The sequence below is a fragment of the Peromyscus maniculatus genome, chromosome 3, assembly GCF_049852395.1.
Source record: "Peromyscus maniculatus bairdii isolate BWxNUB_F1_BW_parent chromosome 3, HU_Pman_BW_mat_3.1, whole genome shotgun sequence".
NCBI lineage: Eukaryota > Metazoa > Chordata > Mammalia > Rodentia > Cricetidae > Peromyscus > Peromyscus maniculatus.
In genome coordinates this window covers 66,780,417-66,807,611 of record NC_134854.1, presented here as the reverse complement: position 1 = coordinate 66,807,611, position 27,195 = coordinate 66,780,417, and the positions used below count along the sequence as shown (strand labels likewise).

The 27,195-nt window shown below is 49.7% G+C and overlaps 1 protein-coding gene across 15 annotated transcripts in view; it reads left to right on the top strand.

Annotated features, from left to right (window-relative positions):
- The window catches only part of Prkag2 (protein kinase AMP-activated non-catalytic subunit gamma 2), a 262,801-nt gene that overhangs the window by 149,657 nt on the left and 85,949 nt on the right, over nucleotides 1-27,195 (top strand). For all 15 annotated transcript variants that reach the window (XM_042273222.2, XM_042273224.2, XM_042273223.2 and 12 more), the window contains one exon: nucleotides 14,093-14,307. In XM_042273222.2, the coding sequence (XP_042129156.1) occupies nucleotides 14,093-14,307 (215 nt within the window). The remainder of the gene's footprint in view (nucleotides 1-14,092; nucleotides 14,308-27,195) is intronic.

Here is a 27,195-nt window from a genome sequence, read left to right as displayed (position 1 = left end):
ACCGTGTGGCTCTTCCAAACTAGGAATCCCCAGAGAGGCTAGAGATGGAGCACCATCCTCAGTGCAGTGAGGGAGCACTACCATGGCGTTTCCCACTCAGTCAGAGGCCTGGTGGCCCCTTGACCTCCCTTGATCTCAGCAGAGTTAGTGCCAAGTTCACCCACAACACAGCTCTCTTGCTTTGTGCCTTCGAGATACCTGGCTGAACTAAGCAACTGGCTGTGCTGTGGCCAGTGCCCACCTAACACTCTTGTAAACAGATATCTTGGGGAAATCAAGGTTACGGTGACTTTTCTAGTCCCAGGTCGGCATCCAGTCTCCCTCAAAGAACACATCTGAAGGAGATCTGTGTCACACATCTGTGACCACAAAAGACACAGCCAGAGCCACAGCCTGGCACAAGGCTCCCTCAACCTTGCACAGGGCATGCTCCTGCAGACATCTGCCCAGCAACTGCCTGGCTCCTCTTGGACTGCTGCCACCCTTGGTAGTGACCCTTATAGCCAGGATACTGGTACAAAATCACTTATGGTGTCCTCTTCACTTAGCCTTTAAAAAACTCCGCCTGGCTCTTTGCATGTGCATATAATTTAATATAGCTTATTATTTCTTGTTGCAGAGCTTGGCTAGTCTCTATAAATGCATATATAATTCTCTGAAGGGCCTCCTTCCTCCTGTTGTTTGGACTGCCAGTAGTTGTAACATCTGTGTGTGAACGCTTTGCTGGCCCAGGAGAGCTGCACCTGCATCTGAAGACCTAAGTGGTTGCAGAACTGGCATGGGCTCTGGGCTGAAGCTTCACCTCTCAGAGTCTGGATGTCCTCCATTGCAAAAGGAGACCATGGGAATGGACTGGCAAGATGGCCAGTGGGTGACGGCACTTGCCCCCAAGCCCGATGACCTAAGTTCGATCCTTGGGACTAGACTTACATGGTGGATCAACAGTTCCTGAAATTATCCTCTGACCTTCACACAAGCACCGTGGCATACATGTACATGTGCACACACACACAAGCAAATGTAATTATTTTTTAATTTTTGTTTTGTTTTGTTTTTTCGATACAGGGTTTCTCTGCGTAGCTTTGCGCCTTTCCTGGAGCTCACTTGGTAGCCCAGGCTGGCCTCGAACTCACAGAGATCCGCCTGGCTCTGCCTCCCGAGTGCTGGGATTAAAGGCATGTACCACCACCGCCCGGCTGTAATTATTTTTTAAGTAGATGATGTGAGCTGGGAAAATAGTTGGTAAAGTGAGTTCAGTTCCCAAATTCCACATTAAAAAAAAAGCCAGCTGCAATAGTTTGTGTTTATAATTTCACAGAGAGAGACACAGGCAAATCCGTGGGGTTGCTGGCCATCCAGCCTGACCTAACAGAGCCCCAGGCCACTGAGAGAATCTGTCTTAAATAAAAGGTGCATAGCCCTTGAGGAATCCCAGTGCAAGGTGTTCTCTGGTCTTCATGTGCACACATATACATGTACATGCCACACATGTGTGCACCTGTGCAATGCACTAAATAAATAAAATAGTGTTGAGGCAAGTGTGCTCTCTAGTCACGGCTGATTCTCACACTTTTGGTTCTCTTGGGACTATCCATATTTTGTCACACACCCCCAAATGACACCTGTCACATTTGCAGTTCCACAAATAACTCATTACCAGATAGGACCAAGGTACCAGTAACAACCCTTGGCATGTTTCCAGGAGCCACACCCCGGGAAACAGCCTGCTGCAGCCTCTATCCTCTGCTCCAGATTTGCCTTCTCACTCACACAAAGCTAGGGGTGGGCTCCCCCACACCCAAGTCACCTGCTAGCCAACCTTTACCCGAGCATAGGTCTGGGGTTGTGATGAATCTGTGAAGGAGAGCGCTGCCCTAGGGTAAGCTTGGAGAGGGACAGTTCTTTCCAAGGTTAGCCCACAAGAATCCGTCTCTTCCCCGGTTCCCTTTCAGCTTTATTTTGAGTTGCTGGTTTAGCCACAAAAAAGAATGATGTGCTAGAGCAAGCTTTTGACTAACTGAGTACAGAAGGCAATTGGGTGTAAGTCACCCAGAAAACCATTTTTCCTTGAATGTCTTCTAGGAGAGTAGGAACTTTAAGAAATATCTCTGGTCTTCCATCCCCGCATACCAGATCTCAGAAGCTAAGCAGGGCTGTGGACTTAGTCCGTAGATCAGAGGAAATGTTCTAAAGAAGCTTGGTTGAAATAAAGAAGTGTGGGCAGCTGGAGAGATGGCTCAGCATTTACGAGCACTGGCTGCTCTTCCAGAGGATCTGTGTTCTATTCTCAGCACCCGCATAATGGCTCACAACCATCTGTAACTCCAGTTCCAGGGTATCTCCCTTCTCCTGGCCTCTCTAGGCACCAAGCACACATGTGGTACATAGATTTTTTTTTAAAAAAAATTCATCATGAAGGAAAAACTTCTCATCCTCCAATTACCACAGTGTTTTGATTCCAAAATAACACAGATGTTTTTCAACATATTTTTAAGAATATCAATTATTAAAGATTATAAAAGAGTCTCACCTCCTATAGCCAAATGTACATCCCTAAAACCTTACTCAACATTAGTATGAAGCCGGCCGGTAGCGGCAGCACATGCCTTTAATCCCAGCACTTGGGAGGCAGAGGCAGGCAGACCTCAGTGAGTTTGAGGCCAGCCTGATCTACACAGCGAGTTCCAGGACAGCCAGGACCACTTCACAGAAAAACCCTGTCTGGGGGAGGGAAAAAAACAAAATTAGTATGAGAATCAAGAGGGAGCTGGAGGTGTGATAAGGCAGAGTCAAAGCCAGTGGATCATTGTCTCAGTTAGGGTTTCTATTTCTGTGAAAAGACACCATGACCATGGCAACTCTTATAAAGGAAAACACTTAATTGGGGCTGGCTTACAGTTTCAGAGGTTTATTTTATTATCATCATGACAGGACATGGCGGTGTGCAGGCAGACATGGTGCTGGAGAAGGAGCTGAGAGTTCTATATCTTGACCTGGGCAACAGGAAGTAAACTGTGACACTGGGCACAGCTTGAGCATAGGAGACCTCAAAGCCCTCTCCCACATTGACACACTTCCTCCAACAAAGCCACACCTCCTAATAGTGCCACTTACTTCCTATGAGCTTATGAGGGCCAATTGCATTCAAACCCCCACTGTCAGATCAGACCAACATCTCTGCGATGAGTGATGGAGATGACTGCAGAGAAAGGAGCCGTGGCAAATGTCAGGTTAGAAAGCATTTGGCTTGTAGGATGTACACATCTTTGCAGCATTCAAACTAAGGTCTCAAGCAAGCTGAGAAGGAACGGGGGAACTTAGGAGAACTGGCCAGTGGCTGAGTGACCACCAGGTGTCCAAAGACAAGGCATCATTCAGAGAACATGTCCATGGGACCATCCTTGACTACAGGAAAGGCAATTTCCATCAGAGATTGGAAGCTCATTTGGTAGTGCTTGCTAGCATGCAAGAAGTTCTGAGATCCACGCCCAGCACCACAAACAAATAGGTATGGCAGTACAGTTGTAACCCCAGCACTTGGAAGAGATAGGAAGGTCATCATTTCAAGTCTATCCCTGGCTCCATAGCACATTCAAGGCCATCCTTTGCTATGTAGCAAATTCAAGGCCAGTCTAGATTATGTGAGACCCTGTCTCACCAAAAGAAAGGATAGGAAGAGGAAGAAAACTCAGATCCTGTCCCCATATTGCAGTTTTCCTCAGCTCTCCTCAATCCAAGTCTTCCAGGCCTGGAGCAGAAACTGGAACAGGAGCTCTGGGTGGGTTTTCTAACCAGCCAGACATGGGGACTGAGGACTATGTACATCTCAGTTGTCCCAGCAGCCAACATCCCCTCTGCTCGGTGTGTTACACTGAACTCTTCAAGGAAGGCACTGGGAACTCCCTAGACTGAAGATTTTGTGTGAAATCTTCCTGTGGGGGGGCAGAGGCAGAATGTTTACCAAGTTCAGTGGTGAAACTTATGGATGCTTATCAGAGGTTTATGACCTGGAGTCTCATGACAGACAGGTCACTAACCAGCCTAGGATGTGCCATGTGCCATGTGCTAGAGTGGGATTGGCCAGACCTTCCTCAGGAGCAAAAGAGCACAGCTAAACATGTTCCCCCAGTGACATCCCCGACCACTGAGGCCATGGAGCCTAACTCTACCCAAGTTGAGTTAAAGCCCAAGAGAATTTAAACCAGGAGACACCAAGGAGGACCTGGAAACCACCAGCGAAGCTCAGACCTCAAGGTCAGGCCTGTGCCTGGGAACTACCAGGGCCTCAAGTTCTTACTACAGATTTCCTGATGGTGGAGCCTCCATCCTCTTAGACACAGGGCCAAAGCCACCTTAGATTTCCTAGCCACCTTCACCCTATTTCACCTCTGTGAAGCTAGAAAGTGTGTGTGTGTGTGTGTGTGTGTGTGTGTGTGTGTGTGTTACATTGAGAACACATATCATATAGAGTGGTATATATTAATAGCATGTTATATGTATTTTATTACTAGTAATATATGTATTTCAACCAAAACCACACATTGAATAAGCTGAATGGAAAAGTAGATGCATGAATCTAACATCATCTCTTGACCCATATATTAAACACATCTATAATACATAAAAATATATACTACTCCCTTCCCTTTTTTGTTTTATTTTAAATATATATTAGTCATAAATGATTAATATCTGTAATTCTAAAAATTGAGGATGCCAAGGAGCTGTTGTTCATGTGATCATAAGTATCTCTTATGATCACTAGATTATAAATTAAAACTGAGGGCCTGTTAAAATACTGATTCATTTACAAATGGGAAAAATAATATCAGACAGTGTATTTTTGGAGAGTGTAACGGGTCCCAGAACCATTGTGTTTGCCTGAGACAGCAGCAGCAGGCTCCGGCTCCTCCCAGAGCCTGAGCCAAGGGATGAGGACAGGTGGAATGGGCCATGATCATTCTGGATGCATCCCAGCAAGGCAGGTGATGGAGAAGTGGCCTAGAAAGCCTAGCATCTCAGATTGTAGGTCAAAGAGAAAGAGAATACAGTGACTGGAGTCACAGGTGGGGAAATGTCATGTGGAGAACACCACTGGGTAAAGTGGGTCTGTTAGCCCAAAAGTCACCTTGATGTAGTACCTACCCCGAGAACAAATGTGACTGGGTGAACTAATGTGTACTAAACTAACTTGGCTTGTGTTTTTATGTTTGATTGTTTGGGGGTTGGCTGGTTGGTTGGTCTTTGAGGCAGGGTCTCGAGTATCTCAATCTGGCCTCACGCTTGGTTTGATAGTGGAAGGTAACCTTGAACTTCTGATCCTCCTGCCTCTGTCTCTCAAGCGCTGAGATTACAGGCATGCACCCCAGTTCAGTGCAGTACTAGGGGTAAAAACCAGCGCCTCATGCATATTAGCAACTGAGCTCATACTCAGATCCCCGAAGTGTGGTACTTGGAAGTGGTCCTTATGGTCTGTGGCTCAGGTTTCTTAAACTACTGTGGATAAAATACCACATTGTCCTGGTACCTCCCTAAAGAAGGGCTTCCCAATTGCATCTTGGCTGACCCTGGCTTGAAGGGTACCTGATGATGACTGTGATGTGGACCTTACCAAAGGAAAACTGTCTGCTTGGGAAGGAAGGATGCTGTTACCCTCACGGTGCCAAGGCAGAGGGACCACGGGTCTAAGGGTAGCAGGAGGTAGACTCTTCTTGGACTTCAGCTGTCACACTCCTACAAGAGAGACAGGCAGGTGGTCAGAAACAGCTAAGTAGACTTGAGTTCCCTGCGAGCTGCCCTTCTCCTGGGATCTTGTATTAATGGCACTAACTAGCTGTCAGTGCACACTGCTGTTGGGCGTTCTGGAGTCCTTTGCTTTTACCTTGTAATCACCACAAAACTCCCTGGGGCAGCTCTCATTTTCAGACAGAGTCCTGGGCATTCGGGGTAGCGTGGCTGCAGACCTGCTCATTTGCAAGTGCTGAGCTAGACACTGAACACAGACTCACCTGAGGCCACACAGCTGGTGACTGGGGGTTGCGCTCAGGTTCCAGATCTGGGGGGTCTGTCAGCCCTTAAACAGTGTGGGAGTGAAGGCTCGAAGCTGGAGGTCACATCTGCAAGGACAGGGAACAGGGACATTTAGCTGGGATTGCAAAGGGCCTTTTCACAGAGGCGTGGGAGTGGTTTCGGGAGCCAATGAGGAAAGGAGATGAAGGCTTAAATCCAGGAGCCAGCAAGAGCAGAAGCCCATGCCCCTCCAGGCCAGCAGGATGGAGAGAAGCTGTCAGTGGCCAGGGCGGGTGGGGAGGACATGGAGGGCAGCAGAGAGCACACACACACACTGTCTCCCATCTCCAATAAGAAGCAGTGTGAAGCTGGGCGGTGGTGGCGCACACCTTTAATCCCAGCACTCGGGAGGCAGAGCCAGGCGGATCTTTGTGAGTTCGAGGCCAGCCTGGGCTACCAAGTGAGTTCCAGGAAAGGCGCAAAGCTACACAGAGAAACCCTGTCTTGAAAAACCAAAAAAAAAAAAAAAAAAAAAAAAAGAAGCAGTGTGAGAGGCAGAGAGTGTGTCCCCTCCATCTTAAACTGCAGCGCCTGAGCGCAGTACCTGCAGCACCAAGGTGCCGGCATGCCTGCCTTTGACATCCAGCAGTAAGGGGCTGAGGGGCGGTCTAGGGAGGATTGGATGGTGACTGGGCCGGAGGGCCACCTTGGAAACAAGGTTAAACGTAATAACAGAAGCCAGACCAAATTGCAAAGGCGTATAATACTGTTACCCCCAAAAGTTAAGGTAGGAAGAGGGCAAGTTCAGCTCTGGCCTGGGTTACAGAATGAGTTCAAGGCCAACCTTAGCGAGCCTTGGACAAATTGGTGAGACCCTGTCTCAAAAGAAAAACTAAAAAGGAGACTGAGGGTATGGCTCCATGGTAGAGTGCCTGCCTTTCATGCTGGAGGCCATAGGTTCAAATCCTAATACTGCAAGAGTGAGTTCATTAAAAGTCACAGTCTTCCTAGAGGGAAGACACCCTAAGCAAACAGTCGCTGGGAAGCTGCTTCTGCCGCCATGTCCCTCAGCCTCCAGGGTCACACACACCACTGTGACTCCTGTATGGTCTGTCTAATGACTTGTGTCCCCTTTGACAGTGCTGGTTCTTCAGCAGCAAGGATTTTTGTCTCTCCCCATTCAGGGCATTTTCGTCCAGCACCCTCCCTATGCCCCTGCTCCCCTTATGGCCCTCATCCTTATCCCCCGAACTAAGAATGCTAAGCAGGCCCTTGTCGCTGTGACAGGCAGTTTGTGCTTCAAAAAGCCACACTGACCTTCCCTCGCTCCCACCCCACGTCAGCTGAACACTTGCTATTCCCCTGGCCTATTAGGTTTGCAGTCAGCAAAGTGAAGTCTGTCTTTCTGTCACCCATGCATGAAAAGGCCAGTGCTGTCCCTTGGCTCCAGCCTGGTCCATTCACACAACAGTCTGGGTCAGGGCACACGCACAGCCTCTGGGGCATTCTTTGTAGCAGGGCATAGGAGGTGGGCTTGCTTCTGTGCCCAGGGTGAGTTAGGGGTAAGCCCAGGCCGAGAGCTCAGAGTGTCTGAAGCCCAGGCCTCTGCTTCAGCCTTGCCCAGCAGTCTTACGGGCAGGGCTCTCTTCTCTCCATTGGCGTCTCTGTCCACCCTTCCCCTCCCACTTCTCAGCTGCAGCCCCCACCGCCAGCATGGCCAGCCAGGCCCTGTGAAGTCACCGGCTCATGGCTCCCTGGTGTCTGGAGACACTTGCCTGGCATTCTGTGTGGCTGCCAGGGTCCAGTTCTGTTCACTCACTGGCCTTATTCATAGGCTTTGCAGCAGCCAGGAAAAAAAAAAAAATCAAAGCCATTGTTCGCCCTCAGAGCTGACAACAGCCCTCAGCAAAAACCTTTTAGAAGCAGAGGGCTGCTTCTCAGAAGAGACCTGACAAGGGAACCATCTGGCTGCCTTCTTGGGTTACCATGGGCATCCCCACCTTGTATGAGCGTCACCTGCTCTGGAGACCAGCCACGTTGTTCTCTAGGTTGGAGACCCGGTCCTCAGAGGACCTGCTACCTCGGGCTGCAGGCTGGCTGCTCCTGTCTGAGCCCCTCTTGCCTCGGGGACACATATATTTACCACAGGGGATGGTTGGAGGTGCTGGGTCTGCTGCTGGTTTCTCTCCGTTTCCCCCACCACACCTGCACTGGGCCTCTGGCTTCCTTGTCGTCCTGCACCAAGCTGGGCCCCAGAAGCTGCCTGGGAGCTGCTGATGTGCAGAGCAGGCACCTGCTCTTGTTAGATAGCCAAGCTGTAGTCTGTCCGTCCAGAAAGCAGTAATGAGTCTGTATAAGAAGCACACCCCCAGGATAGCGATGAGTGTAGGCTAACCCAGTCATAAACTTATTGAGACATGATGAGATTCCTTTATGGTTTTCTTTGTGTGGTTATTGAACATAAGCTTTATAAGTGACGCAGCTGTCACAGCATCAGCAGGCTGGACGCGCTGCATGTTGGGGTTGTGAAGGAATGGAGACACGAGGCAGCCTTGCCTCTCTTGTCCCCAGACTGACTAGTGGTGACACCAGTATTCAAACAGAAAATCACTCAGGAGTGTCCTCACCGGCCCTGTGGCCTTCCCTAATGAACTGCCGAGAAGCCAGCACCCGCGTGGTGACAATTGATCTCTACCCCTGCCTTCCCTGCCAGCACGGAGGAAAAGCTGCCTGGCCAAGGCCACCCAGTGTGGGGAGCACCCTGCGTCCCAGGCCCAGCCCCTCCTCGGCACACCCTCCCCCTCCCTTAGTGCCTCTTCCTGCCCTTTCCAGGTGCCTGGTTACCTCCAGACTCCCCTGTAGGCCCGTGGCGCCCTCTTTCAGAGAGTGTTCGTGTGGCTGAAATGGAGTTTTACATCTTTAGCCCTGGGCCTTGATGGAGGCGTCTCCCATTTATTTACAGTGAAGGAGTTTGGGAGCTGGAGTCAGGACGTGTGAACTCCACAGCTTGCTTGACAGAGGAAGTGGATAGGTAATTAAATGTCCTCGGAGCACCAGCTGCTTCAGGCACAGAGTAGGTGACTGAGAAGCAGATGACGCAGAACGTGTGACCGGACTCTGCGGGCTGCAGGAAGTGCCGCAGGGTGCTGGAAGACAGTTTACCCCTCAGGGAGAAGGGGGGGGCATAGTTTTTATCCTAGGAAGGCTCTTCCCTGTACCCCTAAACTAATCATATCTTCCCCACATACGCATGTGTGAGCCTTGCCCTGCATCTGGCATTCCACCTGGCCCTTCGCCTCACACATTACCCTTCCCCATGGTCTCTATCTAGAATGTTCCCCAGTGACCCACATGTTAAAGACTGGGTCCCCAACTTGGTGCTTGTGGGAAACTTAAGCAATAAGGCCTGGTAGGAGGTCTTCAGTCCTTGGGGTTGTTTCCTTGAAGGGCACTGTGGGTCCTTCATCTCCTCCTCCCTCTCTGTGACCTGACCATGAGGTGGGCTCTTGCTACACATTCTTGTCATGCTGGGCCACCACTGGCCCAGAGCAGCAGGCTAGCCCATCACGGACTGAAGCCATGGGCCAGGGTAAGCCTCCTCTTCCATTCAGTGGGTGTCCTGGGGGTCATCGTCCCAGAAAGCTGCCAGACACAGCCTGGGGAGTCACTGTGCATTTGTCTCCCCAATGGGAGTTCCTGGCTCAGGGAGGAGAGCAGGACAGAGGTGAGGCAGGCGGAGTGGAAGATGGAGACACCTCGCGGCCTTAGAAAGTCAATAGTTATTCTTGAAGGGGTGGAACGGCGTCTAGCCACATCAGAAGTAGGATATCCCTCCCAGCAGAAAAGGCCGTTCATTCTGCCAGCTGCTTTCCCCAGGAGATCGGCCCATGCTAGCTGTGGCCCAGCACCCCTCAGCCTCCAGCCTTCTCCCCTGGCCTCCATTGGAGGGGGTCAGGATCTTCCAGCATTTGCACAAACAACCTACAAGGACTCAGGGCCACCAAGTTTTGATGGCTTGTACCTTTCTGAGCCCTCTTGAGCAAGCTGCCTACATTCTCTTCCAGTGGTTTACACTGGAAAGGTGAACGTTAGCCACCCAGAGAACCAGCAGGGAGTCCTTCCCTGTCAGTGAGGCCCCTCACCCAGCAGTGGCGGGGCCTCTGCCGGGGGAATGGTGTGAGTAGATAGCTTCTTGCAAAGATGGACAGACAGGCCAAGACGTAGAAACAGGGAGGGAGGGAGGGAGGGAGCCTGTACTCTACAGACAATGGTCAGCTCAGGATGGCAAAGCCCTGTCTCTAGCTCTGGTGGAAGTCGCACAGAACTGTAGAGGGGACGAGGGCAGGGGGTGACATGTGCTTAAACACATGGCTTGCCAGCTGCTCATAAAAAGAACAATGGATAGAAAAAATAATTGTCAAAATGTATAATACACACTTGTATAATTACCTTTCCTGTTGCTTTGACAAACCAACGTGAGGAAGAAGGGGTCTGTTTTAGCTCACGCTATGGGACAGTCCAGTAGCAAGAAAGGCTTGGTAGCGGGAGCTAAGGTGACTCTCTGCAGTCTGGAAATAGACTGGATGCTGACACACAGCTAACTTTCCCTTCTGTCCAGTCTGGGACACCCAGTCCATGGGATGATGCTACCCACAGTTAAACCTCCCGGGAGCACCCAAATAGACACACCCGGAGGTGTGCTTCCCTGGGGACTCTAAATCCAGTCAAACTGACAATGAAGACCAAACATCGGCCACCATACCTACACTGTAGGGCGTGGGAGTAGAAAAGATGTGAGGGGACAGCTTCCCTTCTGCTTGTTCCCTTCCCTGGAGATGTCCCCTTCCAGGGACCTGCAGACATCTGCGGATCGGCAGGATGTGAGCACTGTATATATAAAACCCTTTCCCCTTCCCAAAACTCCAGACGGTATCATGCCAGGCCAAGGGCTCCATGCCTCTTCGGCTTACCGCTTCCTCACATGGGGAGGGTGGGAGGCTGACCCCTCCCCACCAGGCACCGTGCTGCCGTGACTCACCTCGTGATAGACGGGTGGGCGTGTGAGCTCTGCTCTCAAGATCAGCACGGCCGTGACCCAGTCACTCGGTGAGGAGAAGCGGGGCCGAGGAATGAACTAACGTGCTGGCCTGTGTGAGCATGCAGGTGCACATGTGTGGTCGGAGGACAGCCTTGGGTGCTGCTCTTCCGGCGATGTCTGCCTTGGCTTGGGGTTTGGGGTTTTGTTTTGTTTGTTTGTTTGTTTGTCTGAGATAGGGTCTTGCACTTGGCCTGGAATTTTCCAAGTAGGCCAGGTGAGCCCCTGGGTTCCTCCTGTCTCTTCCTCCCAAAACTAGGGTTCCAAGCACACAGCCACTATGCCTGGCTTTTGTTTCCTTTTGTTTGTTTGTTTGAAATGGTTTCTGGGGATCAAACTTGGGTCCTCATTCTTGCAAACCAAACACTTACAGACTGAGCCTTCTCCCCAGCCCCGCTTTGCAGACTGAGCCTTCTCCTGAGCCCCGCTTTGCAGACCGAGCCTTCTCCTGAGCCCCGCTTTGCAGACCGAGCCTTCTCCCCAGACCCGCTTTGCAGACCGAGCCTTCTCCCCAGCCCCGCTTTGCAGACCGAGCCTTCTCCTGAGCCCCGCTTTGCAGACCGAGCCTTCTCCCCAGCCCCGCTTTGCAGACCGAGCCTTCTCCTGAGCCCCGCTTTGCAGACCGAGCCTTCTCCTGAGCCCCGCTTTGCAGACCGAGCCTTCTCCTGAGCCCCGCTTTGCAGACCGAGCCTTCTCCCCAGCCCCGCTTTGCAGACCGAGCCTTCTCCCCAGCCCCGCTTTGCAGACCGAGCCTTCTCCTGAGCCCCGCTTTGCAGACCGAGCCTTCTCCTGAGCCCCGCTTTGCAGACGGAGCCTTCTCCCCAGCCCCGCTTTGCAGACCGAGCCTTCTGTAGTTTGGATCAGCAAAATGGCCTCCGCAGAGGCACATGTTCTGGGTCTTTGAAAATGTGTCTGTGGATGTGGTTTGGACCAGAAGTTCTGAATGGAGACTAGGTAAAGCTGCAGCCCCAGGGAATTTTGACTGTGCTCCATGGAGACCGGATATCAGTGCTTCCTGTCATGGGCCCAGGAGGAGTTGGAGGTCACGGAGAACTGCCCCTGTCTTGATGTGGAAACCCCAGACCTTAGAAGCGTCGCCAGTGACGATCCTTAGGGTGTGTGTGTGTGTGTGTGTGTGTGTGTGTGTGTGTGTGTGTGTGTCACAGGTTTTTTTTTCCAGCCCTAACCTACCTGGCCCACCCTGCTCTGTTACACCTCATCAGCCCCCAGCCCTTCCCATTAGGAGTTAGACATGTCCTCGAGGGAAGCACCGAGGCAGGACCGGGTGTCTGGTTGAGACTAAGTGGAGAGAGTAAGGATGAAAGATTTCCTGTTTGACACTCACGGGTGGAGCTGGCCAGTTCTGACCTCACTACGAGGGGCAGGCTGGCATCCTGCTAGACTTGGTCAGCAATGTAGTGAGTTCAAGGCCAACCAGGGGCATATGAGAGCCTATCTGAAAGCAAAACAGAAGTCCAAAACCAAGGCATGGGTAGTGCCATGTCCCCTCCACGTTATGCAGGGCAGGGTCTGTCCCCATCTCTTCTGGCCTCTGGGGTTACCAGTCATCCTTGCCTTCTCGTTTGTACATATCTCACCCTCTGCTCCAAGGGTCCATTGATGGATCCCCCCATGTGTTTGTGCACATGCATGCATCTAAGTCCCTTTATTTCTCCCTCTTCTTCTTTGTTGTTCTTTCTTGTTCTCCTCCTTCTCTCCTTCTCCTTTTCCTCCTCCTTAAAGACAGGGTCTCACCGTGGAGCTGGTCTCACCATGACCTGGAACTAACTATGTAAAACAGGCTGGCCTAGAATTCCCAGAGATCTGCCTGCCTCCACCTCCTGAGTGCCATCATGCCCAAACACTTCTCTTATGAGGACACTTACCATACTGTATCAGGCCCATCCCAACCCAGCAGAACCTCACCCAAACTTGACTAACCTGAAAAACCCCTATTTCTAAATAAAGTCGCATTCACAGTACTGGGCACTAGGCCTTAATGCATGCTTCCAGGGACACAGTTTGACCCATAATAGTTAACTGGCAGCATATTGGGTATGCATGTGTGACGGTTGCCTATCAACGACAGATCCTGGGATTGCAGGAGCTCTGTGATGTGAACAACTTTTACTCCTGGCAGATTCATGTCCCGAGTCTCCCTGCAATTTTATAATGATACATGTTTTCCCTCCTCCCTTCTCCTGTCTATCTAAGGCCTCTGCATTTTAGAAGCCCCTTTATGGCCAGCCTCTTCTGGCATGTACTTCACAATAAGTTCTCAAGACAGGGTTATATTGCCAGGAATGTTTATAGCCCACATCTCTTATGTGCATATTCTGTATTGTGTGCATAGTTCTGTATGTGTGGGTATGTATGTGTGTATGTGCACATGGATGTCAGAGGACAACTTTGAGTATCTTCTAAAGCCTAGAACTCACCAAGTGGTTAGGCTGGCTGGCCGAGCCCGAGAATCTGTCTGTCGTCTCCTCTCCCCAGTGCTGAGATTATAAGTGTGTACCACCATTCCTGACTTTCTTATGTGGGCTCCAAGCTCAAGTCCTTATGCTTGCAAGGCGAGCACTCTCCTGTTCACCCATACAGTCATGTGACTTCTTTGGCAGTGACTTTGGTTCTGTTGAGCTCTCTATTTCCCTATAAGCAAGCTCCACCAATATGGCTCCATGGTGTTTGATGGAGCTTGGAAGGGATGGAGAAGAGAGCCAGCAGTATTGGCCAAGGGGAGGGCAAGACCATGTGGAGGGGTGAAGAGGTCAGCCCGAGTGATGTCAGGACTAGGGCCTGCTCACACCTCACCAAGGATGGTGAGGCAGTTTCTGAACCCTGAACTTCTAAGAGGCTGTGAACACACGTAAGAAACTCTTCCCTGACTTCTGCATTTAATATCTCAGGTACGGGCTCTCGGAAATAGAGAACCTCCTCTTCTCTGCCAAGGCCGCACTTCTAACGAGCTCTGTCCTGTCCCTCCAGCCTCCAGCGTCTCCTCTTCTCCATCAACACCCACCCAAGTGACCAAGCCGCACCCGTTTCCTCTGGAGTCCTACAAGCAGGAGCCTGAACGCCTAGAAAACCGCATCTATGCTTCTCCGTCCCCACCGGACACCGGCCAGCGCTTCTGCCTGGCCTTTCAGAGTCCGGTGCGGCAGCCGCTGGCATCCCCCACACACCATGTTCCCCTAAGAACCGTAAGTCTGCACCTTCTTCCCAGGGCGGGGCTGGACTCAACTCCGGGAGGGAGGACGGAGCTTCCCCACACCGGCTGGGGCTATGGACTGCTAGCGCTTGTGAATTGTACTGTCATAAGTCACAGGCTAAGAGAGACGCACAAGGCCCAGTTGACCCAGTAGGAATCAAAGGAGAAACCATGTCAGCCTCTCTACTTGGAGTATGACCAGGAGAAAGTCTGTTCCCTCCACTTCTTAAAACTCATGCTTTGGAAGCACATTTGGATTTACCTTGGCCAGGTTGCTAAACTGTTAACAGCAAAGCAGAGTGAGATTTAAAAAAAAAAAAAAAAGAAGAAGAAGAAGAAAGTGAGAGAGGGAGGGAGGGAGGGAGGGAGGGAGGGAGGGAGGGAGGGAGGGATTGTATTCTAGAGTTTTAAGGTCTGGCATCACCTGACTTGAGGTAGGTTCTTAGAAAGTCACTTGGAGGAAGTGGGACAATATGTCTTTGTGGCTGTCAGAGGATTAGCTGAGAAGGTCTGGGGTTGTTGATGGAGGAGGCCAGATTCCCCCCACACCTGGATATTGCCCAAGCCAACACAGCCCCCCATGCATGGAGACCCTCCCACAGTACCTGTTTAGTTTGACTTAGGAACTGTCCGAGACCAGGCCTCATCCCTGAACTCAGTGAGGACGAACCAGCATAGATGGAGCCGTGCATTTGGTCATGTTGGTTTCTCTTCCTGGGACATTGACAGAAAAGCACAGTCTGCCCTCCATGTCCACTGGAGATTTGTTCCAGGACCCCGAGGGTACCAAGATCCTTCTGTGCTTATTCCCTTTTATAAAGTGGCATGGTGCCTAGGCACATCCCCTGTAGATTTTTAAGCCATCTTTCGAAAACATAATTAGTAACACAGTCCATGGCATGCTCAATCTATTGTATCTTTTAGACAGTCCTTCCAAAACATGCATATCCTGTACAGAGACAGCCTTGTTTCAAATGTTTCCAATCTGCAGTCTATTAAATCTGCAAGTGCAGAACGTGTGGAGAAGAAAGCCAAGAATCCCATACACTGAAGACTTAAAAGAGCACATTTCATTTCCCCACAATTCTGAAGCTAAAAGTCCAAAGCCAGTGTTGGGGGGGGGGGAGGCGAGTTTCCTCCAGGCTTCCACCACCTCCCAGCTCCCTGGTTGATATTTTTAATAGAAGTTTCCCTTTGGGAAGATGGAACAGTCTGGGAGATGGATGTTATAATGGTTCCATGACAGTGTGGATACATTTATGTCATGAAACTGCGTGTTTACAATGATCCTCTGCTGAGACCTGTATCGTGTGCAGCTCATCACAGCAAAAGGATGATCCTGTCCATGGTACTTGAGTACTTAAAGCTGCAGAAAACCAGGGTGAGCGACCACCCGGGCTCCCCACTGACGTTTGAAATGATGTGTTTCAGGAAGAGGAAAAGAAGGGCTGAGGAGGTGGCTTAGTAGGTTAAGCACTTGCCACCCAAACCTAAGGACTCGGATTCCGATCTCCAGCCCCTATGCAGAAGCTGGGTGGAGTGGCACAAATCTGTCACCCCAGTTCTGGAGTGGGAGGGAGAGGAGACAGCAAATAGGTTCTTGGAGATTGCTAGCCCTCCAGCCTAGCTGAATTAACTAACTTGGGGGTAAGCCTCAAGTTCAGTGAAGTGACCCTGTCTCAAAATATAAGGTGGAGAACCACAGAATACATCTGATGTCCCCTCTGGCCTCCACATGCATGCTCACACACAAGGCACACACTCACGATAACACACGTGTACACAAGCATATCACAAATCGGAAAGGGATGTGCCTGCTGGCTAGTTGCCATTAACACACCTAACCACCTGTAAATGCCATCCTGGGAGGGCTGCCCCCGCCTGGCACTGTCCGCAGCCTCTGCAGCCACCGAGGAGCAGGTGGCATTTAAAGTTCATACAAAATTTGTCCCTTTATAATTGGGTTTTGTTGAATGTCTTTAATTTATGGGCTGTTCCTTAAGAGCTTGACTGATTTTGTTAATTTTGTTACTGGCATAATCTTCATGAAGAGATATGAGCTGCTTGAAGATTTCCGGGCCCTAAAAATATTTCAATGTAATTTATCTCTGCTCTTCAGAATAGAGGCTTTTTCCATAAACAGGGACCATGAAGATCATTTTTTATAAAGTCAGCTCCCATGAATTTTATTCTAAAGTTGGAAAGGGGTGGGAATGAATATTTCTCTTTAGTGACAGCACTTATTGAAATCCTTTATTTATTCAGCAAATAAATACAGGCTAGAGATGTGGCTCGCTCGGTTAAAGTGCTTGTCCAGAATGCATGAAGCCCTGTGTTCAGTCTCCAGCACCACATAAACCAGGCTTGGTGGAGGGTTCTTATAATACTAGTATTTGAGAGGTAGAGACAAGAGGATCAGAAGTTCAAGGTTATCCCCACCTACCTAATAAAGACAGTCATGTCCTCCCATTTCACCATGACCTCGGCAAGACTGCCTCTGAACCCCTGCACAGCCAGGGGCCAAAGACATAGACTGTGGAGTGGTGATTGGGAGTAAAGACGTGGTGATGGTGTGAACTTGATGTGGGGGCTACAGAGACGCTCCTGGGCTTGCGTATGGTCAGGTCCATTTTCCCACTCTTTTTTTGGGAGGATGCGGCGGGGGGGGGCGGGTGTTCAAGACAGGGTTTTTCTGTGTAACAGTCCTGGCTGTCCTGGAACTCACTCTGTAGACCAGGCTGGCCTTGAACTCACAGAGATCCACCTGCCTCTGCCTCCCCAGTGCTGGGATTAAAGGCGTGAGCCACCACTGCCTAGCTCACTTCTCTACTCTTACACAGATCAGGCCCCACTGCCTAGGGAATGGTGCTGTCCATGGGGGTGATGCTTCCCACATCAATTTACTTAATTAAGACAGTCCCCCACAGACATTCACACAGACCAACCCAATGTAGACAGTCCCTCACTGAGACTCTTCCCAGACCAGTCAAGTTGACCATTAAAGTGTGCCCATATTCACAAGTGTGTGAGTGCAACACACACACACACACACACACACACACACACACACACACACACACACACACACACACTTTGCTGCCAAGCACTCCACTACTAAGCTAAACCCTTGGTCTTAGAATTTCACTTTGTGGCTATTTCTTGAGTCAGAGTCCCTGCGAGCAGAGTTTAGGGTGTGAGTATCATTGAGGAAGAAATCTCAGAAAGAGGGGAGGGGAGGGAAGACCCTAAGCCATGATACGGTTCCAGTGGAAACCAAGCTCTGCCCCATGAACTTGGATCTCCAGAACTGTGAACCAGCGTAGACTTCTCTACTTGAGCAGCAGTTTGTGCCCAGCATTCCGTCATCGTCGTAATACAAAGCTGATGGATACAGAGTCCGGCATCGAGGATTGGGGGGTCTGGTCTCCTGGAGCCCTCCCACCTTGGCCTACAGAGGTTTGGCTGTGTTCTCATGCAGCCTCTTCACCTGTTTGCATCCTTCACATCTCAGTCCTTTTGGACTACCCCATGAGCTCATTCAACTTCCCTTTCAGGGCAGGGGACGAGCTGGCAGTCTGGAGCATTCTAAGTGTGCATCTAGCCAAAGCCCTTCCTTTACCCTTAATTACCTCTTATAGGCTCTGCCTCATAGAACACAGTCAAATGGAGGAGGAGGGCTTCAACATGAACTTGAGAGGAACACAGTTCAGTCGGATAATAATAAGTTATTACTGTCTTAATTCACTGAGTTATGGGGGCAATTGTTACATGATAATAGATAACTAACATCCATTCCTTGTAGGAAGGTGACCTGAGCAAAAGATAATCTTTTTTAAAAAACTGCATCAACCAACTTCATCAGCAAGATTTCTAGTTTATCTAGTCTTGAATATTGGGGGGACCCCTGACCAGTCACCTTATATTTTGAGACAAAATCTTTCACCAAATCTGTGGCTCCCTTATCCAGCTAGAGTCGTTGGCCAGCAAGCCTTGGTGATCCTCTTGATTCTACCTCCCTAGTGCTGAGATTACAACTACCTGGTTTTTATGTGGGTGCTGGGGGTTGAACTCAAATCTACATGCTAATACAACAAGCACTTTATGGACTGTGCCGTCTCCTCAACACAGCCTTATTTTGTGTTAGTCTTCTTAAGATAGAAAAGCTCTTTACTGTGGTTTGGTCATTACACATTACATACCTGTGGCATGCCATCAGCCTATGCCCATAAATACATACAAACATGTACCAGTTAAAAACCCTTTCAGACAAGGTCTCATATATCCTAGGCTAGCCTCAAACTCTGTAGCTGAGGGTGATCTTGAACTTCTGATCCTCCTGTTAAAACCCTGCAAGAGCTGGGATTGTGGGTCTGTGCTCTGTGCCTGCTTTATGTGGTGCTCAAGATCGAACCCAGGGCTTTGTGCATGCCAGACAAGCACTCTACCGAACGAGCCCCATCCACTGCTCTACATTATTTTTTAATTGCAAAAGCACTCTTAAAAATCTATAAATATTTCAAATCATGTGACATTAAGAAGTTTTGGTGTGTACTACTTTGGTTTTGTATTCCTGTCTACCACTTGAAATACCCAGTGACAACCTAATAAGGACTTGTCTCGAATGTGTCTGTCCAGAGATGGCAGACGAACATCTCTATCACTCATTACTCACTACAGATTAGATATTTTAAAAATAGTGTGGGGGGATTGACATTGGGTCCAGAGGTGGGAGCTGCTGAGAGGGCTGATGGGGTGAGGGTCACAGAGCTGGAGCTTCTGCAGGTGTCGCTGTGACAACAGCCAGAGAACAGCTTGTCTCCTGGCTACTAGAAAGAGGATTTTAGGCTGCATTCTTCCTGGGTCCCTGCACTGTCCGGATCCTGAGTCCAGGAGCAGAAAAGAAGGCAGAGCCCGAGAAAGGAGCTCCACACAAGGATGCACTAGTCTTAGATCTCTCTCTCTCTCTCTCTCTCTCTCTCTCTCTCTCTCTCTCTCTCTCTCTCTCTCTCCTCTCTCCTCTCTCTCAGGGCTGCGGATGTGCCAGGCACACGCTCCACCACCCGAGCAAACCCTTCTTCCTGCCTGCCTCTCCCATTCCCCAGGAACTCGGAAGGGAAATAATGCTCAGCTCTTATTCCCTGAAACCCCCTTATCTGTGGAGTGCTGCCCCGGGCACTGAGTACTCAAGACGATTTTGATGATCCCTGCCCTCAAAGTGTCCCCAGCAGGAAGAAGGGGTCCCTCAGAGTAGCTCTGGAGCTAAGGCAGTCAAGGGAGTGTTCCCCCTTTCCTCTTGATGACAAAATTCACAGATGGGGGAGGGGCTTCTGAATAGCCACAGGACATGAGGCCACACTCAGCACAGTTTCAATCACAGAGATACGGAAGTAGAGTAAAATGAAAATGGAAATTTCTAGTCTGACTTTCCTCTTCACCCATGGAGCCAGCACACCTCATGGTTAAATCCACGTCAGTCCAGGTTCTCCAACCTGACAAAAGCCAATGTAGGATCTTCCTTGAATTGTTCCATCTTAAATGAGTAGCCCTGTCCTTGGCTAAGAGAGACCATGTTTAGGATATTGGTGTCATATGGCGATGGGGTATTCCTCACAGCTTCCTCTAGCAATCTTCCAACAGTCCCACTGCTGTGGGTGGAATTACGGTCACTGTCGGCCCTGTACTGAGCTGATGGAATAGAAAGTATCATCTACCTCCGCCTCAGACCTTAATGCTGGTGTTTCTTATGTAAGAAACCATCATGGGATACTTCACATGCATGTTTATTGATGTATTGTTCACCATAGCAAAAAATGGAACCAACCTAGGTATCCCCCAACAGATGAGAGGATAAGAGGCATGTGATGTAAATATACATGATGGAATTTTATCCAGCCATGAAGAAAAATGAAATCACAATGTTTGCAGGAAGATCGGTTGAATGAAAAATTATTCTGCTAATGAAATAAACCAGACTCAGACAAATCCCACTCTCTGACATGTAGATCCTGAAGTTTAGTCTTATGTGTATATGTGTGCGTGCGCGTGTGTGTGCACGTGTGTGACATGAAACAATCATGAGAGGAAATGAAGTCTTCAGGGGAGGTTGAAGAGGAAGAAAGGGAAGGAGACTAGAACACACGTGACATTAAGGGGGAAAGGGAGGAAGAGGGCAGACACCGAGTGTGGGGAGTCAGGGAGAAACCCAACCAAAAATATGTGTGAAAATACCATAACAACGTCCATCACTTTGTGCACTGTTTTGTAATCAAATGAAAGAAGAAAGAAAGAAAGAAAGGGGTGGGAGAAAGATGGACGAAGAGAGAATGGAAGGGACCAGAAGGAGAAGGAAAGGGGAGGAGAAATGAAGGAAGGAAGGAAGGAAGGAAGGAAGGAAGGAAGGAAGGAAGGAAGGAAGGAAGGAAGGAAGGAAGGAAGGGTCACAGTCCAAGCCAGGGGTGGAGGCCAGCTGGCAGGGTTGCTGAGAGAGTGCGAGATGGCAAAGCACAGGCCGAGGGTGTGGGCTGCCGTGTTGCCAGGCGTGGTGTGAAGAGAAGTGAGGATGAGCCAGAGGGAGACAAGGAGAGAGATTTCCATAGTGATGAGGGTGGCCGAAGCATGTTAATGAGCTGAAGAAATGCCTTCACAGCTCTGTACCCACAACCCCTTGACCCCGTGCCTCTGCTGGAGGAGACGTAGTGCTTGCCTCAGCCCGTGACAAGGACCCGGCAAGATCGTTATGCACAGTTCCTCATCTCAGGGCTCAGCTGCTGGCAAATGTGGACGCCAAGATTTGAATCACAGCAACTGGGCTCCGCAGCTGTGTTCTTCGCATAGTTTCACACCCTCTGAAGTCGAGTGCTGGCGTTTTGTCTCTCCACCTCACGGTGACTCAGCCTCTCAGTTCATATACCTAACTCAGGGCTGGGCCCACTGTGCGAGCCCAGATTACTCAGGGTCAGAGAACCTGAGCTCGCTTTACCCAGCAGGGCTGCATAAGGAGATGATTTGGCCACGGGCGTGGTTACCAGGTGTTTGGAAGGGTCTACACTGGGCTGTAACGGTGTGCTTTGATCTTGCAAGGGGGAGGTCTTTTGCCCCTCCCCTTGGCATGTCATCAAAAGCCCTTTTGAATCAACCTCTGTGCTGTTGGGTATTGACCCAGGCCCTCCTGAAGCTGTCCTGTGTTTCTCTCCTCATCGTCTAGGTCTATCTTTCTGGCTGATATTTTCTCATTCCTCTCTCCTCCACCCAAGAACGCTTTGATAAGTGGCAGCAGACCAGAGCTGGTCTTCTCCACAGACTACCACAGCCCACCCTGTCCCGTGAGCCACATCGGGCCCATCACTTCCTTTTGTGAAGTTTGATTGGCACACACACTCACCCTCTCATCTCTTGCCTGTGTCGTCTCATACTAAAACCACAGCCCGGCAAACCCTAAGGGATTTCCATGCGGCCTTTCTTCAGAAGTTTGCTAATCCCTGGCAGATCCATGCCAGAGCTTCTTCCCTTTATACTGGTGTGCGCAGTTGATTGTGAGAAAGTCCAGTACGAAGGGCAGTGAACCTGGTCCCCAGAAGTACAGGAGACAAGTGGATGAGCTTTGCTGGGCGACTTGGAAACCAGGCCCAGCACAGAGTGCTGTGGGCGTGGCCACCAGTCCTGCCTCCCAGGAGACCCGAGAACCTGGCTGCACGTGGTATTGGGGAACCAGTAGTCTATGCAATTCGGGTTCAAAGCCTGTGGCTTCTCTCCCCCAGAGCATTATAAAATTATACAAGTCACTTCAAAACTGATGGGGGAGGTTGGGTAACAAGGTTAGGGAAGATGGAAGGGATTTGCATGTCCTTGAGTGAGAACGCGCTGCATTTGAAGGCAGGGGCACAGATGGTCATCATAAACTTGTCACTGTCTTCTCTTGCATGGTTTTTTAGAGAAGAGTTACTGGTTAAATGTAGAATGTCAAGTCTGAGGTCCCTATGGTAAAAAGGTTTGATCCTCAGAATGGTGCTGTTGTTAGGTGGTGGGATAGCCTTTTGCTTGTTTGTTTGTTTTTTGATTTTTTTTTTTTTTAGTGTTTCGAAACAGGGTTTCTCTGTGTAGTTTTGGTGCCTGTCCTGGTTCTCACTCTGTAGCCCAGGCTGGCCTTGAACTCACAGAGATCCACCTGGCTCCGCCTCCCGAGTGCTGGGATTAAAGGTATGCACCACCACCGCCCGGCTGTGCCGTAGCCTTTAAGAGATGGGCCTTGCAGGAAGATGCTTAGATTACTAGGAACATTTATTTGAAGAAGATAGCAGGACTCAGCCTCTTCCTCTCTGTCTTCTCCCCCTGGCTTGTAACATGAGCGGTGTGACTCTGCTGCATGCTCCTGTCCTGATAAGTGTGACTCTGCTGCATGCTCCTGTCCTGATAAGCAGCCTTGCCAGCAACTCAGAACAGTGAGCCACACGCCAGAACTCCCAGACGGAGCCAAAACAGTTCAGAGTTGATGACCTCAGGTATTTTGTCATAGGAAGAGAAAGCTAGCCTATACAAGTACATGGGCTACACTTGCCTCTGGTAAAAGGATTCATTTAGGGGCTGGGGACATGATTCAGTGGTTGAAGTACTTGAAAGGCAGACATGAGGACCAGAGTTTGGATCCCCAGAACCCACATAGATGCTAAGTAGGTGTGGGACCCACGTGTAATTCCAGCACTCAGAAGGCTGAGATGGGATTCCCCAGGGCAAGCGGGCTAGCTAGTTGTATGGGAAGCTTTGAATTCAGCTAGTAGACCCTGCCTCAGATAATATGGAAAGCAATTGAGGAAAACTCTGGCTATCAGCCTTGGGTCTTCGTGGGTGCACAAACGTGTTCATGCACCTACACACATATGTACATGCATGCATACCATACATACTGGTACATGCAAAAAATATTAAATTAATTTTCTAAAAAGATTTCATTAGTAACAAATTGTAGGGTAGAATTCATGAAGGGAACTAAGCCAGCAACTGAGAAATAAAGCAGCAGCCATGGGGCAGCCATGTGCTGCATTGAGGCGGCAGAGGCGGCACCTTCTTAGAGGAAAGCACTAATTTAAAAATCGTTATGTGACAAGGTCGGCTGGGCCAGGTGCTTCCCAGTTACGTGGCATGTGGGAGGAGGGGTGGAAGGGTAGGTGACACTGTCATTCAGTTATCTAGGACAGTACAGTAGGTGAAAGGCAAGCTCTACTGGGCGCTGTGGAGTGATTTTTCCTGGGGAGACATTAACAAGCATCTCTTCACCACAGACAGAGTAACAATCAAAGATCAAAGAAACCACTCCACCCAAGTCTAGCTTAATAAACTATTGAGTTTATTGAGGTTCCTCATAGCCTCATGGGTAACTCAAGGCAACCACATCACTGGAAGGTCACTAGCATGGAGAGAACGCAAGAAAACTGTGTGTCTAAACTTCAGAAGAAGCAGTTTTACTGCTTGTATAACCTTAGGAGGGGTCCTGTGAATCTTGTAATTTCAGGAACTTCTTAAGCCTTGTGGGTTTCCCTGGCTTCCAGAACCTCCCTTCTTCTTCTAGGGCAGAATGTGTCATTGGGGGAGGAAATGATTTGTTTCTTTTTTATTCCTTTGTAACATCCGAGGTATGGGGGGGGGGGTTAGCATCTTAAAGTCTGAAGTAGAGACGATGATGTGGGGGGGAGCCAGAAGTATTTACCTCAGATTAAGTGAAAGGGATCAAGACTCAGCACACCAGGTGTGGATAAGAAAGCAGTTAACTTCTAAGGAGAGAAACCTCTTTGCCAAGATATTTGTGTGAAAATGCACCAGCGTTGGGGGTGAGGGCTGGGGCTGAACATTAAATGGTGGAAAAATTGCTACTGCCCACTCATGCACCATGGATTGCTCGCCTCAATTTGCATCTAGATGAGAATTCCTTCAGCTCAGAACTAGGGCTCTCCCCTCACTCCCAGCACTTAGGAAAGCATTAACTGGAGCCGGTGAAATGTCGTTGGTACAACAGCGACACAAACCATAACACCAGTATTAATAGTGTTGCCTTAATGATGTTGTGGAAATGAGCCGCGGCGGCGGCGGTGGAAAAGTCCAGGACAGGCCTCCTCTGCCGTCCCCCTGAGCACTCGGGCGTGCCTGGTTAATGAGTGACCACCCACTCCCCTCTCCCTGGCTACAAGAGATGGCCCTATAACCCATATTTTCTTCTTTCTGATGCTTGGCAGGGGCCCCTAATGCATCGCCGTGTGGGGTCCTGAGGACTGTGCTGCCCGGCGTGGGCGTAACTGCAGGAGAGAGAGGGCGTTTGGGCAGGCCAGGAACGAAGGCAGGTGGCTCTGTGGAGCGCCTCTCGAGAAAAGTCTCCATCCGGATTTCTTTCTCTGCCACAGGCTTCCCGGATGCACGCTGCAGCCGGAGTCCACCGCAGGCTTGCGTCTGCTCTTTGATAGGTTGGAGAGGTTCCTCTGCTCTCAGGGTTGGATCCGATGGAACCATTCCTTTGCTTTCTTTGTGTTTAATGGTCTTCGTATTGGAAGCCTCTAGAGAGGTGTTTCATTCTTTTAGAAATAACATTTCTGAGGGTGGGCAAGAGGACTCAGTGGGTAAAGGTGCTTGCTACTGAGCCTAGTGACCAGAGTTCAGTCCCTGGAACCACGTGGTGGAAAGAGAAATAGCTCCTACAGGTTATCCTCTGACATCCATAGGAGTGCCGTGGCACATACACACCCACACAGAGAGATAAGCGCGCGCTCGCACGCACGCACGCACGCACGCACGCACGCACGCACATACCCACACAAAAACTTTGCAATAGACTAAAAATAAAAATGACATTCTGAGCCCACACCTGCAAATCCTAGCACTGTCCAGCTAACACGGGAGGATCAAGAGTTCAAGGCTAGGCTAGGCTGCATAGCAAGACCCTGTCTTGATGTGGGGGAAGAAGGGCTGGAGAGATGTCTCCATGGTTAAGAGCACTTGCTGTTCTTCCAGAGGACCTGGATTCTAGCTCCATCACCCATGTGCCAGCTTACAACCACCTGTAACTCCAATTCCAAAGAATCCAACGCCCTCTTGTGGCTTCCACAGGTACTGCACACACAGTACACAGACATAGGCAGGCAAACACTCATACACACACAAAAAAATCTTAAAGGAAACAAAAAACTTACACACATAAATAAATAAAATAAAATTCCTATTCTTCTACAAACTTTACTTTGAGGCTCATTTCTCTCTTTTAATATCAGCCTTCCTCTTTCCTGTGGACGGTTCTGGAGATGCTGGCACACAGTGTGACCCCCACAGCCTTCCTCTTTCCTGTGGACGGTTCTGGAGATGCTGGCACACAGTGTGACCACCATTGGCTGTGCACTTGAAATGGTTAGTGGCAAGCCCAATGCTCTATTTTACCACAGTTTTTAAAAACTTATATTTTTCCTTGATGGCAGAGAGAAAAGCTTAAAGAATAAAACCAGAACTTGTAAATAGATACAGAGCTGCATTATGATGCCTTACCACCTGGCCTACATTGTCCCTTCATCACAGACACAGAGATAGATGACAGGGTACAGCCTTTAGAGACTGTTCAGCCTGTCACCTTTTCACTTAATATTTACCTGCCTGTTTATTGATAGGTCAAGTTGTACTGTGTGTTCCAGGCTGGCCTCAGACTCACAGTCCCACATCCCAGCCTCCCAAGTATCAGTTGGCAGGTGTCACCACCACACTGAATGCTCTCATCAGGCCCCCTTGGTTGTTGGGAGAATGTTTTTGTTCAAAGCCTCAATTTTGTCAAGTTTAGTCAATAGTCAATACTGAATAAGACTTTGTCCTCTTTAAATTATTCAACCAGTTGTTATTCCTGTGCAGCCCACAGGTAAGATGGATGGGTGGGTGGGTGGATGGATGGATGGATAGGATATATATGGTCTTGGTGAGCCTGGCTTGGGGAGCATGTGTACCACTGTGGTCATCGCAGAAATCAGGTTGACATTTGGATGAAAGTAGTGCACTTCACTAGAATTGCTCACTAGTGATCGGATTCAGAGGGGGAATTGAGGATGTCACATTTTGGCACCTGATAGGCCGTGGAAGGCTCTGGGCATTTGCCTGCCAAAACTTCACTCCAGGCTTGGGGGTCAGGAAGAACAGAAGATGGGGTTCTCATTAGCTGTTCTTATTCCTTGAGTTGAACTTGGCCACTCCCCTTTTTTAATGTCTAGCAACGGAAGTTCATCTTGGGGAGACCTGACAGCAGACTGAGGAACTGTGGCACCGAATAGTCTATTTTTCTGTTGCTACTAACGCAAGACCACAGACTAGGTGGGTCTTAACAGAAGTGGCTCAGCATTCTGATCCGAGGTCAAGGGTGCATCTGATGGTGGCCTTCTTACTGGTAGAGTCCTTAGGGTGGCAGAAGGCACATGGCAAACAGCAGGACACAGGTGTGTTCTCTGGGGTCTCCCCACTCCACTTCCTCCCCGCCGCCCCTGCCGCCGCTGCCGCCACCGCCGCCATCTCCCTCATCTTCTTTCCCTCTCCCCCTACGGGGTCTCATTTCCCCAAGCTAACTTGATCGCCCCGCCTCCACCACCCAAACCCTGGGATTACAGAAGCATTGTAACACACCTTGTTTTCTGCGGTGCTGGACATAACGCCCACTCCATGTCTGGTCTCAGAACCAGGGCTTCGTGCACGCTAGGCAAGCACTCTCCCAATTGAGCTACACCCCGGCCCCTGGTCTCTCTCTCCTTTAAGCCACCAAGATTTAATCAGGGTTTCCCACCCCTGATTATCTAATCCAGGCCCCACCAGTAAATGCTAAATGGGATTAAGTCTCCACCCTTTTAATACCTCACAAGCTCCAGTGTGAGCTTTG